Here is a 20281-nt window from a genome sequence, read left to right on the forward strand (position 1 = left end):
TTTTTCATAGTATTCTAATGTTAACTTTTTATTTTAGTTGGGTCTGTTGTGATGTTACCTGATTCATCTCTTATTCGGATTATTTGTGTCTTCTCCCTCTTTTCTTTTGTGAGTTTTGCTAGTGGTTTATCGATTTTGTTTATCTTTGCTACTTTCTCATCTCTTGTCCTTACTCTGGCTCCTTTTGTCAAGTCTTACTGGCTTCCCCTGTTCCCACAAATGCTAGTGGTTCCAGGGTTCAGTTTTCAACTCTTCTTTCCTCTTTCAATACTTCTGAAGCCAATGCTAAGAGACCCAACATCTCGTTTCTTTAACAAACATCTTGGGTTGACCTCTCTGCTACCTTGTTAGGAGATTTCTTGGGAACCTATGAGGGCATTTTGAAGTGAGCACTGCAGCTATTTTATTTTAGAGACGTTAAGTGTCAATGCAAAGATATCATAATTATACCACTTCCATATATTGAACTCTCAGTATTGTACCCAAATCAAATATTACCACACATTTGTCATTGTTAGCTGCTGTCACATTGTCTACACCTCGTAGCTAAGAAGCTACACTGCAATCCTAGTGGAGCATGGTTTGAATCCACCATCTTCTCTGCAGGAGAAGGATGGATAATCTCCTCCTGTGCTGTTGAACGGCCCCTGGATCCACTGGAGGGTCAGCTATGGATTGGTTCTGACTCAACAGTACTCAGCAACAACAACAAACCTATGAACAACAGAACTCAACCTTGTCTGGTCCTGTGCCATTTTCATAATCTCTACCATGTTCAAGCCCATTGTTACAATTATCATGTTGATACATATTCTTCAAGAATTTCTTCTATTTTTCTGATCTTCTACCTCTCCCAGTATGTTGTCTGTTTCCAAGGATTCACCCTTCCTGACAGCATGCTTGAAATGTTATTGTTGGTTTCATGTGCTTTCAAGTCCAAAGGATGCATAGCTGATGCTCCAGCTGGTTTTCAGAGCCACTAAATCACACGGGAGGAGATTGCCCATTCTTCTCCTGCAGAACAGCTGGTGAATTTGAACTGCATGCCTCTGGTACTTGCAGCACACTTTCTTATCACAAGGCCACCAGAGCTCCCTTGAAATATTATTAGGTTCCATTGAGTCAACTCATAGCAACCATATGAACAAAAGATCTGAATTTTACCCTATCCTATGCCATCCTTATGATTTCTTTCAGGCTCAAATCAATTATGGTAGTCATTATGTCAATCAATCTCATTGAAGGTCTTCTCTTTTGCTGACTTTATACCTTTCCCAGAATACCCAAAGTACATGAGACAAAATTTCACCATCCTTTCCTCTAAAGAGCATGTTGGTTGCATTTTCTCCAAGATAGATTTGTTCTCTCTTTGCAGTCCATTGGGAATTCAATACTCTTCTCCAAAACCACAATTCAAAGACATAGATTCTTCTTTGGCTTTCCTTATTCATTATCCATATTCACATAAAAAGGAAACAATTGAAAATCCCATGGCTTGGATTAAGCACACCTTAGAATTTGAACTGCTATCTTTACACTTTAAAGAGGTCTTTGTCAGAAAAATTTCTCAGTGCAATAACGTATCTTTTGATTTCCTAACTACTGTTACAATGGGAGTTAATTGTGAATTTAAGTAAAATGAAATTGTTGGCAATGCCAATCTCATTCATTAAAATAATGTTGCCTATTAGTCCAATGGTGAGGACTTTTGTTAGCTTGATTTTGAGATTTAATCCATATTCAAGTCTATAGTTTTTTATCTTCTTCAGTAAGTGCTTCTAGTCTTCTTTATTATTTGTAGGCAAGGTTGTATAATCTACCTAACCCAGGTTATTGTTCCTCCAATCTTAATGCCACATTCTTCTTCATGTGATCCAGTTTCTTGAGTGATTTGCTCAGCATGTTGTTGTTACACACTGTTACGTCACCTGCAACCCATAGCAACCTTATGTATAGCAGCTCTGAAGCCTGCCCTGTCCTGAGCCAGTCTCACTAACTCTGACACACTAACCCCCATTGCCCCAGTTACTGTATCAATCCATTTCATCAGAGGTCTCCCTCTCCTGTGTTGTTCCTCCACCCCTCCAAGCATGATGTTCTTCTCCAAGGACTTGTCTCTCCTAGCCACATGCCCAAAGTATGTGAGACAGAGTTTCAATACCTAGCTTCCAAGGAAAAACTTTATTTCACCCTCTCCAACACAGGCCAATTTGTTTTCTTGGCAGTACAGGGGTATATTCAAGACTCTTCTCCAGCACCACAATTCAAAGACCATCATCAATTCTTCTTCTGTCATCCTTAGTCATTGTCCAGCTTTCTGACAAGTAATTACGAAGACTATGTCCTGGATTAGGCACATCTTAGTCTCTAGGCTGACGTTGTTGCTTCTCAGTACTCTGGGGAGGTCCCAGAGTAGCAGATTATCCCAGTGCAATTTGCCTTTTTATTTCTTCACTATAGGTGCTATGAGTGCTGACTGTGGAGTTGAGCAAGCTGAAATAGTTAATAACCCCAATCTCTTCTCTATCTATCATGGTGATGCCAATTGGCCCAGTGGCGAGAATCTTTTTCTTCTTGATGTTGATCTTCAATTCATATTGAAGACTACAGTCCTTGACCTTGGGCAGCAAGCAATTCAGGTTCTCTTCAGTTTCAGCAAGCATGACTGTGTCATCTAGATAATGTAGGTTTTTAATGAGTCTTCCTTCAAGCCTGATGTCATATTCCTCCCCACCAAATGATCTGTTCTGCATGTAGATTGAAATAGTATGGAGATAGGATGCATCCCTAACACATCCCTTTCCTGATTTTTTTAATCATACAATGTTTCCTTGCTCTGTTCTGAGGACTGCCTCCTGGTCCAAGTATAGGTTTTGCATAAGCACAATCAAGTGTTCTGGGATTCCCATTTTCCTCAAGGTTAGCCTTTGCATGTCAATGAAATACATATAGACATCCCTTTGGTACTGTTTACATTCTGCCAAGTTCTATCTGACATTGACAATAATGTCTCTAGTGCCACTGACCTCTTCTAAACCCAGCTTGTATTTCTGGTAGTTCTCTTTCAATATACTGTTCCAATCATTTCTGGATAATCTTCAGAAAGATTTTGCTATGTGTGATACTAATTATATTTTTCGATAACTTCTGCACACTGTTGGGTCATATTTTCTTAGAATGAGAATAAATATGGATCTGTTTTAGTCAGTTAGTTAAGTAGCTGTCCTCCAGGTTTCTTGGCACAACGTGGTGAGCACATGCAGAGCAGCATCTGTTTGTTGAAATACATCAATTGGTATTCCATCAATTTCTGGTGCTTTATTTTTACCAAGTCCTTCAGACAGCCTGACCTTCCTCCTTCATCACTATTGCCTCTTAATTATATTTTGTTTCTTAAAATTCTTCTGTGTTAATCACTTCTTTTTGAACAATGACTCTGTATACTCATCTTTTTAAAAACGCTTTATGTATCATTGAATATTCTGCTCATAGCATCCTTAAGCATTGCAACTCGCAGCTTGAATTTGTGCTTTAGTTCCTTCAGTTTAAGAAAAGCCGAATGTGCCCAGCACTTTCGATTTTCTGACTCCAGCTCTTTGCACATACAGATTCAATATGTACGGAGAAATAACACAACCTTGATACACACCTTTCCTGATTTTAATCTACACAGTGTTTTCTTGTTCTGTTTGGACAAATACTTCTTGGTCTATAGGCAGGTTTCTCATGAACACAATTAAGTGTCCTGGGATTCTCATTCTTCTCAATGTTAGCCATAATTTGTTATGATTAACACTGTCAAATGCCTTTCCATACATTTAGTTGTCAAGTACAACTCATAGCAACCCTACGGACAAAAGCTCTGAACCCTGTACTATCCTGCGCCATCCTCACATGTCCTGACACACAAGAGCCCATTGCAACAGTCATTTAGTTAGCTATAAAATTTTTATATGACTCAAGAGATGTTGGAGTCACTTTGTTTTGAGGTTCTCTCTCTACTGTTACTTGCTTTGAGAGACTGAAGCTTATACTGTACTTCTGTTTCTCATTAAATCTTTATTAATCTTCAAAGGAGCAAATGAGATGAAACGAACAGTATTTTAAAAGCACTTACTCTTAATCTGTTCTGACTCAATATTAGTCAATATAATAACAACATATGCTAAATGAACTCCGGTGCTTCCTAGTAAGAAGTTGTGCTATCAACCCAAGGGCATGCGGTTTGGATCTACCAGTGGCCCTTCGGAAGAAAGGTGGGAAATCTCTTCCTGAGATCTATAACCTCTGACAACCTGCTGGAGGGTCAGCTATAAATCGGTTCTGATGACACAGAACAACATATGCTAAGCGAGGTCTGATGGCTTGCTTAGTCTGTAAGGAGTTAATCTGATAACTCAAAGATCTTGCCCCTCTGGTGATTTTAATCCAGCAGTGGCTCTAAGGTAGAAAGATGAGCAATCTCTTTCCATGCAGTTAAGTCTCGGAAACCCAATTGAGGGTCAGCTGTGGGTCAGTTCTAACTCTACAGCAAGGTGAGTCTGAGTATATACTAAATGCTCTGGGGCTTAGTCCATAGTCTTGTAGTGCTAACCAAAAGGCTGCATCTTTGGCAGTTTGGAGTCATCAGTGGCTCTGAGAGAGAAAGGTGGATGGTCTTGCCCATAAAGAGTTAAAGCCTCAATAACCTGATAGTTGATCTTTGAGTGGGATCATGGTTGTGAGTGAGATATGCCAAATAGCCCTCAGTCAGGAGCAGCTCAAAGGCAACTCAACAAGATGTGCTTACAGGAGCCAGTAGATGGTGAAAATGATCTAATACCAACTGAAACGTTAGCAGCTGAAATCTTTGCAGGCACCTCAGAGGAAAGGCCTGATACTCTGCTTCATGAAAATCACAGCAATTGACAATCCCATGAAAGGCAGTTCCACTCTGAAACACAAGGTGTTAATATGAGTCAGAGTGGGCTTGACAGTAACTGGAGGTGACAATAAACATGACTCCAGTACTTCACATGTTTCATTTATTTTGATTCTTGTAGCAAGCTAGTTGTTGAAACAGCTTCCGTTTTCTAAATTGGAGGCCTGAGGTTCAAGAAAAGTTAAGAAAGTTGCCTGATAGCAAGAATAATTTGTGGAGTCCAGAAAGTATCCAGAGTCTACATGGCTAACCATTATGACATAAAGTATGTGGCAATCACACACACACACACACACACACTATTGACTTTAATAACTTTATTTCCAAATTAGGGAGCTCTAGTGGCTTAGTCGTATGAAGTTGTACTGTCAACCCAAAAGTTCACAGTTCAAATCCACCAACTGCTCTGCAGGACAAAGATGAGAAATCTCCTGTGTAATTTACTGTCTCTGGAAATCTGCTGGCGGGTCAGCTATAAGTCAGTTCTAACTCGATGTTAAACAACATTTCCAAATTAACCTTTTCTCATCTGTTAATTATCTTTTAAAATGTGAAAAACAGGTTATTGGTGATTTAGTTAACTTTTATCTATAACTGTGTTTGTTCTCTATTTTGTTTTTTTTTTCCTTTACAGGACATGGTGACTCAGGCATCTCCATACTTATTTGAAGCAACAGAAAAAAGATTTTACTTTAAAAATGTTGCCATTTTGATCCCTGAAAATTGGAAGGCAAAGCCTGAGTATACGAGACCAAAACTTGAGACTTACAAAAATGTGAGACTATCATTTTTTAAAAAAAAATTTTCACCCATAAGCCATAGTGGTTTTTTTTCCTTTCCTTTTTTTTTTAATTTAGGTTGTTTATTTTTCATTTCAATGAACATCTACAGAGATTTTGGAATTCCATGCATTCATTGTTGCACCCTTCTCCCCGCACAAACCCCTCCTCCCTCCCACTCACCCCCCCCCATTTGCCATGGTTTTTAAATAAAAAATATTTTAGGAAAAGGGAATGATTTGAAACTATGCCAATGTATATAAGTTTAATTCATTTACTGAAATGACATGTTCTGTTATTTTCTTAAACCTTAGGCTGATATTTTAGTTGCTGAACTCAATCCTGCAGGTAATGACGGACCCTATACTGAGCAGATAGGAAACTGTGGAGAAAAGGGTGAAAAGATTTATTTCACTCCTGACCTCCTAGCAGGGAAAAAATTGCTTGAATATGGACCACAAGGTATGATTCTAGATGAAATAATCTATTATACTCATCATAACTTAATAATTTTATGTTTAATGTGGCATGTAAGATAAACTAAGTACAATGATTTATTATTTTATAGTATTAGATAAGACAATGTTTTATTATATTTTATAGTATTAGATAACTGTAAAATAATTTAATACAGATATATCACTATTCAATTGTAAGATAGATGTGCTATAATACAGAATGATGCAGAGTAAAGTTCCACATGGCAAAATTTAAACTCATTCCACATCCCGAGATAAAGGACGTTTTTGGGCCATCAGGGAGCTTTGGTGGCATAGACAGTAAGACTTAGAGCTACGAACTCAAAGGTGGTGCCTCTCAGGCAGTTTGACTCCACCAATACTCCATAGAATAAAGATACGGGTCAGGAGTAGGAAAAAGGATAGGAGATAGAGGATAGAGAGAGGGAGGGAGAAAGAGAAAGAGAAAAAGAGGGAAAGAGGGCTGAAGGGAGAGAGATCATGCTCTTTTCTAGGGTTCTAAAACTTTCACATTCACTATTAAAAATGGGCAATTAATAAATGTCAGCCACTTGACGAGGCATTAAGGCTATAAGGATAAGCACGATGTAGCCCATGGTCTCAAAGACCGAATTAATTGGCTTCTGTGGATTTGTGAAGGGATTGCATGAATGAAGGAAACCTCATGCCTGCAATTCACGTGGTAACCACCAGATGGCAGAAATGCATAACACTCAGATTTCTGTTGTAGTAAAATTGCAGTGAGGAGGAGCACTGCCCAAATCCGGTGTTACGGAATTAGGCACTTCAAAGAGCCTTAGTAACTGGCGACCCAGGCAACTGTTGCAATGGCTGTTGTAATAATTCAAAAGTTAGACGGTGGTAGCAATAACATTGGTAACACAATAATTCATCAAAGCAAAAATGCAGGAGTAGTCAAGCTCTGAGGTATGAACAGATAGGAGCTATCAGGGAGAAGGGACCATTAAGGATGCTGTTTTGCTTTCCAATAAGTATCCCTCTATTCTGCCATTTAGGGTCACTATGAATAAGAATTAACTATGGCAACAGGATTTTGTGTGTGTGTGTTTTGTATTGCAATTAAGTGTTTAAAATATTTTCCCACAGGTAGATTATTTGTCCACGAATGGGCTCATCTACGATGGGGAGTATTTGATGAGTACAGTAATGACGAGAAATTCTATTTATCCAATGGAAAACACAAAGCAGTACAGTATGTGTATTTTGACTTAATATTTTCCCCAAACTACTTTAAATGTAGCCAGTCCTTAAACAAATTCTGTTTTTGAAAGTCTTCTTGCTTTCTATATATAATCAATTTTCTGTAGTCTTCTTTTCCTTTTCGTAACAACTCTAAGAACTGTACCGCGCTGTGCTCAGTGTCTCCTAGCTATCTATACTTGAAAAAAAACCCAAGAATCAGGATGTCAAAGGAGCTGATTGCACTTCCTCAGTCCTTTGAGGGCAGAATGATGTTTGTGAGGACAGTAGGAGTCTATCTGAAAAGTAATGAGAATTTTACCCAATAAACAAGCCAAATATTAAAACAAGAAGAAATTTCACAATTTTGGTTAAGCCAGTGTGGTGCCAGTAGAACACAAATGAAACAAAATGGAATAGTGCTTCTGATTTCTACGGTTTCACAGCAGAGCTCTAGCAAAATTGTTTCAGACCATATAAACTGCTTCAGTGCAAATATGAAAAACAGACAGCTTCTGAATATATGTAAAAAAGCAAACATATCTGAGATACTGAAGCCTAATAAGAGACAATTCAGTGGGCATCACTCTGAAAAGATTGGTGGTGGTGGTATGTACTGATGACTCAGAATTGATCCATAGCTGACCCTCCAGAAGATTTTCAGAGGCAATAAAATGCTTGAGAGGAGATTGCCTATCTTTCTCCTGCAGAGCAGCTGATAGAACCACATACTTTTGGGTTGGCTGTGCAAATCCTTATCACTAAGCCACCAGAATTTCCTAAAAAGAGAAATGATTAAAAATTAAAGAATTGTAAGTATGATCTGATAGAATTAAGGGAATAATAAACATTTCAAAGGTCATGTAGAACACCTTCCAGAAACGCAAAAATTTTAAAAGTCTGACTAAACAATTGATAAAATATATATTAAGTAAAAGAAAAAGGAATCATTATCCCAATAGAGTCTAACAAGGAACTTTATAGAATTCCACACTTTTCTTCTGTAATTTCAATGGCACACAGTTCAGATCCACTAACTGCTCCACAGGAGGATGGGTAATCTCTTCCCATGCAATTACCTGTCTCCGAAAATCTGCTGGGGTTTAAGTGATGGGTCAGTTCTGACTTATTGGCACACAACAATGACAACAACATATCTAAAGTAGTATTAAAATTGCTACAATATCTCCCTTGCACTTTTACCTCCAGTCTTATTCCCTTGATGGACTTTTAAGGAGATGGGTTCAGCTTTGGTTCATTTACTATCATTATTTCTTGCAATTGTTTCTTAAAGGGGGATCAGGATTCAGCTATGGCTTCATATTACTCACAAAAGACCACTACTTCTCTCCACTTTAATTTCTTTATTACATCAAATTCTGTCAGCTCAGTGTACTTGCATTATATTATAGGCCATCACTGGGTCTCTTTTAGCACGGAACAGAAAGTTTTTGTCATGCATCTACCAAATTCCTTTCAGCCTGTACCCTCTGCACCACATATTCAAAGTCAAAGGTCACCTTACTCATCTGATGCTGTTGGTTTAGTCTCTCAAATGTCCATTCCAAATCTAACATCTGCCTTTTCCATTTCTATTTGGGAAGAACATTGTAAGTGGTCCAGAACTGGTCTTGTCAAGTGTACTGTACTGAGACAACTTGGGGTTGCTGTGACACTGTGTGCTGTGCCACTGATGTGTCAAATGCCATAATGTTGCTCATGGTGGACAATGTTTGGTAGAGCTCCCAGATTAAGACAGGTTTGGAAGCAGGATTCGTATTCACTTCTTAAACAACATAGCTTTGGAAACTCTATGAACATTAGAGAAATGACGATAGTTATAGAACAGGGTTCAGATCTTCTGAATCGTTCTCGACTCATTGGCGCTTAACAACAACAACAAAGGTTCCAAGCAGCATAGTCATTTGAAAAAAAAAAAGTCTTAGTATATAAAGTCTGAAGATATATACTAAAAACATCTATAGAAACAGCATATTCTTCCTTCTTCAGATAATTATGCCTACCACATTACCATGACTGACATGGTTGCCAAGTCCTCTTAAAAAGACATTTTATTATCATACATTAATCATATATGTCCTTTTATGTCCAATAATTTATTATTGTTATTATTAAGATCTACAAGCAATTGCAAAATTTACAGTAGTATCCATGGTAGATGGCTAAAACTGTACAGAACTATTAAAAGCCTACAACCTACATAATATTTAATACTGACTCATCAGAGACATTCCTAAAAATAAGGATGATTACTACTACAGTATTTATCTAACCCCTCTTGGAACTGTAGCTAATGTATAATAGGGAGCCCTGGGGGCCTAGTGGCAAGAAGCTGTGCTGCAACCCGAAGTCATGAGGATCAAATTCACCAGCTGCACCCTGGGAGAAAGATGGGCAATCTCCTCCCATGGGATTAACTGCCTCTGAAAACCTGCCGGAGGGTCAGCTATGGGTTGGTTGTGACTTGACACTACACAGCAACTACAATGTATAATAACATACCTTCTGGAGGGTAAAAGGAAGAACTTCTAAAAGGAAAAACGAACTTATTTTTATGCACATGATATATATAGTCTACTTATCAGATCCAAGAGAATAAATATAAAGCTAGTAAGAGACTTATAAGTGGTTAAATGCAAAAGAAATATTTAATTTATTTTCTATATAACAATAACCAGTCAAATATATTCCATTCAATATAGCAACTATAGGTATAATAAAAGTAGGAATAATTTCTAGGGAAGTATGTGAGATATGGTAAAATAACTACAAAGCCCTGATAAAGGATTAAAAAAGCAGGATTTAAACTGAGACTTTAATTCACTGTTAGTATAAAATTAACCTAAGATGATTTGGAGGGTTTTTAAAAATGCTAGTCAAAAGTACATCCGTTTTAAAAAATCCTAGACTTCATTCACGGGTCCCTGGTGGTATAGTTTTACGTGTTTGCTTGTTGACTAAAAGCTTGTCAATTTTAATCTACTGAGAAAGACTGTGGGACATGTTTCCTTCAAGACTGACAGACTCAGCAACTGACGAGGGGTAGTCATAGTCAGAAGCAACTGGATGACAGTTGGATTTGTTTCAGGGATTTTTAAGAGTTTATTTAGTAAGATCATTTTTGAAGAAGACTAACAAAGGAAATTTTATTGATAAAATTAAAAATCTAATATGTTGTTTGTTGTTAAGTGCCGTTGAATCGCAGGCAACTCATAGCGACCCTATGAAGGAGAGTTCTTGACGCTTGGGTGTCTTTCATCCTCTCTGCAAGTTCATAGGGTTTCCGGAGGCAAGCTATTATGGAAGTGGATGCCACTCCTCCTTCCAAGCTTGTTTTAATCAGGGAGCTCCACCCTACTCTCTGTCCGCATTGGGTAGCCAATCATTAATGCATTTATAAAGTACATTAATTAAAACAATTTGGCCTACTGGACAACTACTTTCTTATGAATAGTCTGTCTTGTCACAATAAGACTTGGTCTCCTAGACACTTATTACACAACGATTGACTCCATAAAACTGATGGAATTACAAATCAACGAGGAAAGATAATTTCTTAAGGTGTCAAGACAGTTTGTAACTGTTCTGGGGGAAGAGGGAAGATTTTGCTGTCAAGGCAAAGGTAAGTGGTTTGAATCCACCAGATTCTTCGTGAGAGAAAGAAGGGTAATTTGTCATGCAATCTATAACTTCTGATAGCCCGCTGGAGGGCCAGCTATGGGTTGGTTCTGACTCAATAGTAATAACAACAGAAATAAAAATAAAAAGAAAACATGAAAATCTAGAAAAATATTAATAAATACTGAATCATCATGTGGCAAAGGTTTTTCTCTGCATTGACAAATGAGAAGATAGCAAATAAAATTGAAGGAAGGTTAAATTTGGCTACATATGATTTCAAGACTTCATTGAGCAGAAACAAACATTTATTAAATAAATTAGGAAATAAAACCTCCAAAAAGTTTTGCAGTAATGAAAACTAAAAGCATTTAAAGCTTGAATCCTCATATAGCAGTAACGTCAGCTGTCAAGTATGCGATGGATCCATTGCTGCCCTCTGGTGGGTGTTCAGAGGCATTAAATCCCACAGAAGAAGATTGCCCATCTCTCTCCTGAGAAGCCTGTGGTGGATTCAAACTGAGTGCTTTTGGGATTGCTGCACAGCTTCTTACAACTACGCCACTAGAACTACAAACAATTAAATATCAACCAAACACAAAAAATATGCAAAAAAGAAGAAATGATTCACAAAAGCAGGACTGATGATGGCAAATAAACATATTAATAAGGTTCACATTTACTAGTAATCAAAACCACGTAAGTTAGACAATAAGGAGAGTTCTTTCTTGCCTGTTTAGTTGCTATCAGTCGGATGGAGCACCCATACACGACCATTAGGAGGAAAACTTGGCTCAACTGTTCTGGAAAGCAATTTGGTGACATATTCCAAATTTCTGAAATGTTTCCTATTATCTGATAAAGTAATTTAATGTTCAGTCAGTTGATGCAGTCTGGAGTTGAGCTACTTACTAACCCGAAGGTAGTATGTGACTATGGGTTTAAATCTACCAGATGCTCCTTGGAAGAAAGGTGGGCTATTTCTCCTCTGAACAGCAGCTGAAGGGTCAAACATGAGTTGGTTCTGACTCAAGGGTAATGGAAGAGACAAAGAAAGGAAAGGAAATGAGTAAATGAACGCTATCAGTTACTTTAAAATGTCTAAACTTTCAGATCCGATAGTTATATGCTGGCAACAAGTCATACTGCAAATTGTCAAAATTTCATGTGAAATTTTGTTTATTCAATGAAGTGTGACTTCTAAAACTGACAGATTGTGGGGGAGAGGAGCAAACCTAAGTATAATTAGGTAAATTCATTTTATGATATCAAAGAAATAGTATAAATTTATTAAGACCCTGTTTTGAAAGAGTATTATATAATAAATTTTTAATAGTCTAGCACATCAAGTTTATACAAAGGGGGAAATAAAACTGTATGTAATATCACTTTGATACATGGAGAGAGAAGGAAACACAGGAGCACATTAATAATAGATTATTTCTAATGGTTGTTGTTGTATGCCATCAAGTTGGAACCAAATTGAATGCATATTAAAAAAAAGTATTTAAAAATGCAATATAAGGAAAAGACATTCTACTTAACAATAGCAGTATCTATATAATTAAAACATAAAGAAAAACCTTTTAATATTTCTGAGCCTACACAAGATTGTGTGTCAAAATCCAGTTGACAGCAGTGGCATGAACTTGCACTCATTGCTGTCAAGTCAGAAATAACTCATGGCAGACTCTGCAAAAGGAAGTTAGACTGTAGGAAGAAACCTGTGGCATCAGACTAGGAAGAGACTGGGGAAGCAGCGGAATGCTCCCAGATAGGAGTTTTTCAGTGGTCAAAGCCAAGGAGAATGGTTGATTATGGAGGCATGTGGAATGATGGAGCTCATGGAGTTTGAACCTTGCCTTGGTTCTCAAATTCGGTTGGGCCCAAGAGCCTATGGCCTTGGGGCCTGGTTTTAATTGTTTTTGGTCAAATATTCTTCTAAGTGGTATAGGTCAGTCCATTTGCTGTACAGAGGTAACTCATGGTGGCTTTGATGCTAAACACTGTGACAATGATGTGGTGTCAAATGTGAGAATGGTTACCCATGGTGGACAGTGTTTGGTGGAGCTCCCCAATTAAAACAAACTTGGAAGCAGGAGTGGCATCCATTTCTGAAACAGCTTGCCTTTGGAAACCCTATGAAACTGGAGAAATAATGAAAGTTATACAAGTTATACAGGTCTTTCATTCATAGAGTAGCTATGAGTCGTTGACGACTCGACAGCACTAAACAACAACAACAACAACTGCAAAGAAAGAGATTCCTCATCTTTCTCCCATGAAGCAGGTGGATTTAAACCACTTGCTTTTGGGTTGGCAGCACAGCCTTCTATCCAATAGGCTACCAGGATGAACTAATCAGTGGGGGTGGAGATTGTAGCAAGAAATGTCAGCAAAAGATGTTAGAGGGCAGCAAAGAGGGCTCCTGGTTTTCCAAGAACTAGAAGCGAGATGACAGAGTACTCTGACCCTTACTAAATCTAACAGTACCCATAAAACAGACTTATTTTTTCTTCTGCTGAGAAACAAATGCAAATACCTTCCTGGAAGGCGCTGAGATACTTTCAAGCAAACAGAAATGACTGGTATGAGAACTGTTATTGTTTAATGCAGTAGTTTGTCTGCTGGAAGAAGGATGTGCTTGTTGCCTGAATCATGAGAGGAAATTATAGACTAGGTCATTTGTGAGAAACTGAACACAGAATCTAACTTTTTTAAATCCCTGTGTTATCTAAATATCTAACGTTGATTTATTTTCAGATGTTCTGGAGCTATTACTGGTAAACCCGTGATAAAAGTGTGCCAGGGGGGCAGCTGCATTACCAGATCATGCAGACCAGACAGACTAACAGGGAAATTAGAAAAAGGATGTGAGTTCCTACCAGATAAACATCAGACTGCAAAGGCATCCATAATGTTTGCACAAAGTATTAATTCTGTAAGTACCCTGTCCTTTCTTTTTCCTAGATTAATTTTGATATAAATCTCATAACATTCTAAACTAGTAAGATGTTTGTCCTAGTGTTCTGACAGATCTACACTTAGAGAAGCTATCAGTCGATGATGAGAAGCTTGACTAGAAACCACTGATCCAGTCTTGTGTTCCTCCGACCTCTCCCTTAGGTCCATTCTTCCATCATCTCCTCTCAACTAGCAAAATGTTAAGAACTACTTTGAGTATTGTTAGTGACGTATAAGAAAAAAAAAACAAACAAACAACAAAACAAACAACTACATGATCTGAGCACTTAATTTGACTTTTGGAGAGAACTTTCTTGTCAATGTTATTTTAGTTGATACTGAAATGTTCTGATGGGTTCCTCTTCCCCGCCCCCCGCCAGTGTTGATGCCCTTGGGGAATTTGTACACAGCCACACTTGATTTAAATAGCTTTTAAATAACTTTTAGGGATTGTATTCATGATCTATTGGTCATAAATTAAATTTGACTTAATCACTCATTGTAATTGCCATTGGGTTGGAATTGCTTGTCCATACATCAACAAATTTTCCCACGATAAAATGAAAATTCTAAATTTACTGATTTTAGTGCAGATCTTTACATAAGTGCAAGTTTCTTTACATAAAATAGTTTGGTCTTTGGAACAGAAGGTGAAGTAACTTGCAAAAGTCTAAGAACACCCCGTGAATTTTAGAAAGGCCTGTCCTTTAGTCTGACTTTGTCTCTGTTTATTGCCTGAATTATTGCAAAACTTCTTTTTTAATTATTTATTTATTTCATTTTAAAAATTGTATTATTTTTACGTGTACCGTCAAATCAGATCTGACTGGTCCAGGAAGAGATTGCCCCCTCCTTCTCCAGCAGAGCATCTGGTGGATTTGAACCATGTACCTCTGGGATTGCACTGCAAGCATCTTGCCACTAGGCCACCAGAGCTCCCTTATTTTTTTAATTTTTATTTTATTTTGTGTGCGTATACCGTCAAATCAGATCCGACTGGTACAGGAAGAGATTGCCTCTCCTTCTCCAGCAGAGCATCTGGTGGATTTGAACTGCGTGCCTCTGGGATTGTAGCGCAGCTTCTTGCCATTAGACCACCAGAGTTCCCTCCTAAAAGGGCTGATTAAGTATTCTAACTTAGCCACAGGGTTAAATTTTATGTTCATCTGGGGTTGGAACACTCTGCCTAAAGATTGCAAAAGTTTTTCAGGTTTCCTTTCAGACAAATAATCCATATCGACAATATGTTTGTTGTTGTTATGTGCTGTTGAGTTGCCTGTGAATCATAGAGACCCTATTTATAATAGCCCTAAACCCTGCTCTATCTTTAGCCAAACTTACTCTCTCTGACACACCGATCCCCATTACCCCAGTGATGGAATCAATCCATCTCATTGAGGGTCTTCTTCTTCTGCAGTGTCACTCCACCCTCTCAAGTATGACTTTCTCTCCAAGGACTGATCCTGCCTTTCAACATGTTCCAAGTATGCCAGACAAAACTACAGAATCCTTGTCTCCAAGGAGCAGCCGGGCTTCACCCTCTCCAAGACAAACATTTTTGTTCTCCTAGCAGGCCATGGTATATTCATTTCTCTTCTCCAGCACCAAAGCTCAAAAGGCATCAACTCTCCTTCTATCCTCCCTAGTCATTGCACAGCTCTCTGATGCATAGCAAGTAATTGCAAAGACCATGGCCTGTATCAGAAGCACCTTAGTCTTCAGACTGACATCTTTGTGTTCTTTAGTACTTTGGAGAGGTCTCTGACAGCAGACTTTCTCAATGTAATTCATCTCACTTTGGAGTATGTTATCAGAAGAGGCCAGTCCCTGAAAAAGACATCATAGTGGGAGGAAGGTCAGTGAAAGAGATGACGGGCCTCAGTGAGATAAGTTGACACAGAACAAGGGGCTCAAGCAGGTCGGGGATCCTGAGGATGGTGCAGGATAGGGTCAGGCTTCTGATCTACTTGGCTTGATGGTGCCTAATAACAATACTTTATTACACTTCATTGATAATTGAGCAAGGTATTTTTTTAACAAATTAATTGAAAGTTGGTGGTAACTGTGTTGAACAAGTTCACTGACATCGTTTTTTTCATGTGCTAACTTGTGTCTCTGTGTTACTTTTGGATTATTCTTATAAGAGTTCATATTTTTTTTCCATAATTCTACTGCATGCTTAACAGTTGTTTGTTGTTATGTGCTGTGAAGTTGGAACAAACTCCTAGCTCATAGCTGACCCTCCAGGAGGTTTTCAAAAACAGTAATGTAATTGCATGGGAGGAGATGACCCAACTTTCACCCATGGAACAGTGATTTCATTTGAACTGCGTGTGCATTTGGGTTCGCAGTTTTCCTTACCGCTACGCCACTAAAGTTCCCTAATAGGCTCCCAAACCAGAAGTTCCCTGATGGTCTAGTACACAATATGTTGGGTTGCTGACCTAAAAACCAGTGATTCAAACCTTCCTCATGATTCGCAGAAGAAAGGTAAGCTGTTTTCTGCCATAAAGATATATAACCTCACAAATCCGATCAAAGGTCATCATTATGAGTTGGAAAAGACCACATTATAGTGTAAATGTAACTTTTATATGTACAGGGAAATGGAAAATAAAGACGTGCTTTATTGTGACAGTCTCTTTATGGGGTGATCTGTAAGCAAGTTTGAAATATCTGTGAGGTATGTCTGCACTGTTACCTCACTGAGGGGAGGAACTAGGAGGAGAATATCTTCTTTGTATATTGTTCCTCCTTTTAAAAAATTCCTACAAATGCACAGGAAAGAGAAAACAATCATCATTTATTAACCGTATTACATACACTGTCATTTAATTTTTGCATAATAATAGTTACTTTACAGATAAGAAAAACAGAAGTGAACATTAATTAAACTTATGCAGAAACAACACAAATGTATAGTGAACTTTTATTAGGTGCCAAACACCAGACTAAGTTTTGAGGAAGTAAAATTATATTGGAAAATGTTTTTTGTCATAGTAGAATTTATAGTCCAAGAAGTGTACTATTAAGTGAAAGAGACCTTTAAAAAGTCTCTACAGAGTACAAAGAGGGCACAAAGGGAAAAGCGACAGTTCTCTGTGGAAAAAGGAGGAAATAAGAAAGTATTTTGAAAGTGACTTTTTGACTACAACATGAAGATAGAGTTTTCCAAGCAGAAAATGGAGAAGGATTTCTTGACAATATGGGTGGGACTCATGAGCCAGGATATGGAGATATGAAACTGTCTGGCATGATTGGAAATTTACAGGCTACAGTAGAAATATTAGAGTTGTGAAGTTAGAGAGTTGGAATGCATACCTAAAGTGAGAGTGGGCAGGGAGGTAAAATTCAGATCATAGAGTTTGCTGGGAAGTAAGGAAGTGGAGCTTAGTGATGTAAATGAAGGGATAAGATAGTTTCAAGAAAGGAACGCTGGGGAGTGGGCTGGTTGAAGAGAGTAGTGGTGGTTTGAAATGGAAAATTTGAGCATTAGGAAAAACAAAGATTCTCACCACTGGACTAATTAGCAGCATCATGATAGATGGTGAAGAGATTGACATTGTTGACAGCTTCAGTTTGCTTGGCTCTACAATCAACACTTTTGGTACCAGCAGCCAGGAAATTAAAAGACAAATTGCACTGGGAAAGTCTGCTGTCAGGGGCCTCTCCAAGGTACTGAGGAGCAATAATATCAGTCTGGAGACTAAGGCCAAGGTCTTTGGCATTATTTGCTATGCATCAAAGAGCTGGACAGTGACTAGGGATGATAGAAGGAGAGTTGGTGCCTTTGAGCTATGGTGCTGGAGAAGAGTATTGAATATACCATGGCCTGCTAGGAGAACAAAAAAGTTTGTCTTGGAGAGTGTGAAGCCTGGCTGCTCCTTGAAGGCAAGGATTCTGAAGCTTCGTCTGACACACTTTGTCCATAGTGCAAGGCGGCATCAGTCCTTGGAGAGGGGCATGATGTTTGGAAGGGTGGAGAGACAGCGCAGGAGGGGAAGACCCTTGATGAGTTGGATTGATTCCTTCACTGGGGTAATGGGAATAGGTGTGGCAGTGGCAGTAAGTTTGGCAAGAGATAGAGCAGAGTTTAGGACTGTTGTAGGTAGAGTCGTTATGAGTCGCAAGCGACTCAATGGCTTGTTGTTATGTGCCATCAAGGCACTGGCGCCTCATAGCGACACTATGTACAACAGTCCTAAACTCTGTTCTGTCCTGTGTCAATCTCATTATCTCTGACACACTCATCCCGATTGCCACAGTCACCGAATCCATCCATCTCTTAGAGAGCCTTCCCCTCCTGTGCCTGTGCTCCACCCTCCCAAGCATGATGTCCTTCTCCAAGGACCAGTCTCTCCTTTCAACATGACCAAAGTATGTCAGACAAAGCCTCAGAATCCTTGCCTCCAAGGAGCAGCCCAGTTTAACTATCTCCAGGATGAATCCCTTTGTTTTCCTAGCAGTCCACGGTATTCTCAATACTCTTCTCCAACACCAAAGCTCAAAGGCATCAATTCTCCTTCTATCCTCCTCAGTCATTGTCTAACTCTCTGACGCATAACAAGTAATTGCAAAGACCATGGACTATACCAGATGCACCTTGGTCTCCAGAGAGACACCGTTGCGCTTCAGTACTTTAGAAAGGTCCCTAACAGCAGACTTTCCCATCACAATACGCCTTTGAATTCCTGGCTGCTGGTGCCAAGAGTGTTGACTGTATAGCCAAGCAGACTAAAGCTGTGAACAATCTCAATCTCTTCACCATCCATCAGTGCTGAGAATCTTTGTCTTCTTGACATTGAGCCTCAATCCATACTGAAGGCTGCAGTCCTTGACCCTTTGCAGCAAGCACTTCAGGTCTTCCTCAGTTTTAGAAAGCAGGGTTTTGTCATCTGCATAATGGATAGCTGAGAAACACTAAGGATCCCATGAATCTGGTGATATGGTTTTGCTTGAACTTGGTAAAAAGCGCATTGCCATGGGAAAGTCTGCTGTTAAGGACCTTTCCAAAGTGCTGAAGAGCAATGGTGTCTCTTTGGAGACTAAGGTGCATCTGATAAAGGCCATGGTCTTCGCAATCACCTGTTATGCATCAGAGAGTTGGACAATGACCAAGGAGGATAGAAGGAGAATTGATGCCTTTGAGCTGTGGTGCTGGAGAAGAGTATTGAGAATACCATGGACTGCTAGGAAAACAAACAGATTTGTCCTGGAAAGGGTTAAACCGGGTGGCTCCTTGGAGGCAAGGATTCTGAGGCTCCGTCTAACATACTTTGGACATGTTGTGAGGAGAAACTGGTCCTTAGAGAGGGACATCATGCTTGGGAGGGTGGAGGGACAGCGCAGGAGAGGAAGGCCCTCTATGAGGTGGATTGATTCAGTGACTGGGATAATTGGGATGGGAGTGTCAGAGACAGTGCGATTGGCACAGGACAGAGCGGAGTTTAGGGCTGTTGTACATAGGGTCGCTATGAGTCGCAGGCGACTTGACGGCACATAACAACAACAACAATGGTGACTCAGTGATTTTCCCAATCAGTAGTCTGCTGTCTACTTATGGAGTTGAGGGTATAGATTAAAAAGAGCAGACTAGTGAGAAGGACAAAAGTGTCAACATATTTTAAAATATTAATGAGTAAATAAATAGTCTAGCTAGTGGATAATTGTTCTCTCTGTAAAATGTTATTTATTGACATTTATAGGTGGTCCAATTCTGCACAGAACAAAACCACAATAAAGAAGCCCCAAACATGCAAAATCAAAAGTGCAATCTCCGGAGCACATGGGAGGTGATCAGTGACTCTGAAGACTTTAAGAAAACCACTCCTATGAATACACAGCCCCCCGCACCCACCTTCTCATTGCTGCAGGTTGGACAAAGAATTGTGTGTTTAGTACTGGATAAATCCGGAAGCATGGCGGTACGTTCAATGAGTCTAATTTTGGGACACTGCTCTCGGTATCATTGAGCTTATAGTATCATAGAGCTGTCCTTTGAACAGGCCAAAAATAAGTATAACTCTAGGGTGAGAACCTTTACAATGACATTGGCATCAGCAATATCCACTCTAATATTATGAAACAAAGATTCAGAATCAGCTTGTTTCATTTACCAGTTAAATTAGCTTTCAAAGCAAAAGTCTAAAAATTGATGAATGGGCTCTTCTAAAAATTGAGTCCCTGTGTGCATTGAAATTTAGTGAAATAGTAAGTCGAATGTTCAGGTTTTTTTTTTGTTTCAGTAAACATACTTTTGTAAAACACGAAGCACAGGTTTAATGAATTACAGAAGCTTA

General features: G+C 38.9%; 1 protein-coding gene across 1 annotated transcript in view; it reads left to right on the forward strand.

Moving 5' to 3' along the window:
* Positions 1 to 20281, forward strand: part of CLCA1 (chloride channel accessory 1) — a 42725-nt gene that overhangs the window by 4117 nt on the left and 18327 nt on the right. Inside the window, exons 2-6 of the mRNA XM_006898383.1 lie at positions 5556 to 5696; positions 6015 to 6162; positions 7287 to 7392; positions 13782 to 13959; positions 19688 to 19906. Of these exons, the coding sequence (XP_006898445.1) occupies positions 5556 to 5696; positions 6015 to 6162; positions 7287 to 7392; positions 13782 to 13959; positions 19688 to 19906 (792 nt within the window). The remainder of the gene's footprint in view (positions 1 to 5555; positions 5697 to 6014; positions 6163 to 7286; positions 7393 to 13781; positions 13960 to 19687; positions 19907 to 20281) is intronic.

Source organism: Elephantulus edwardii, unplaced genomic scaffold (assembly GCF_000299155.1).
Source record: "Elephantulus edwardii isolate Elephantulus edwardi_28Jun2011 unplaced genomic scaffold, EleEdw1.0 scaffold00227, whole genome shotgun sequence".
Lineage (NCBI taxonomy): Eukaryota > Metazoa > Chordata > Mammalia > Macroscelidea > Macroscelididae > Elephantulus > Elephantulus edwardii.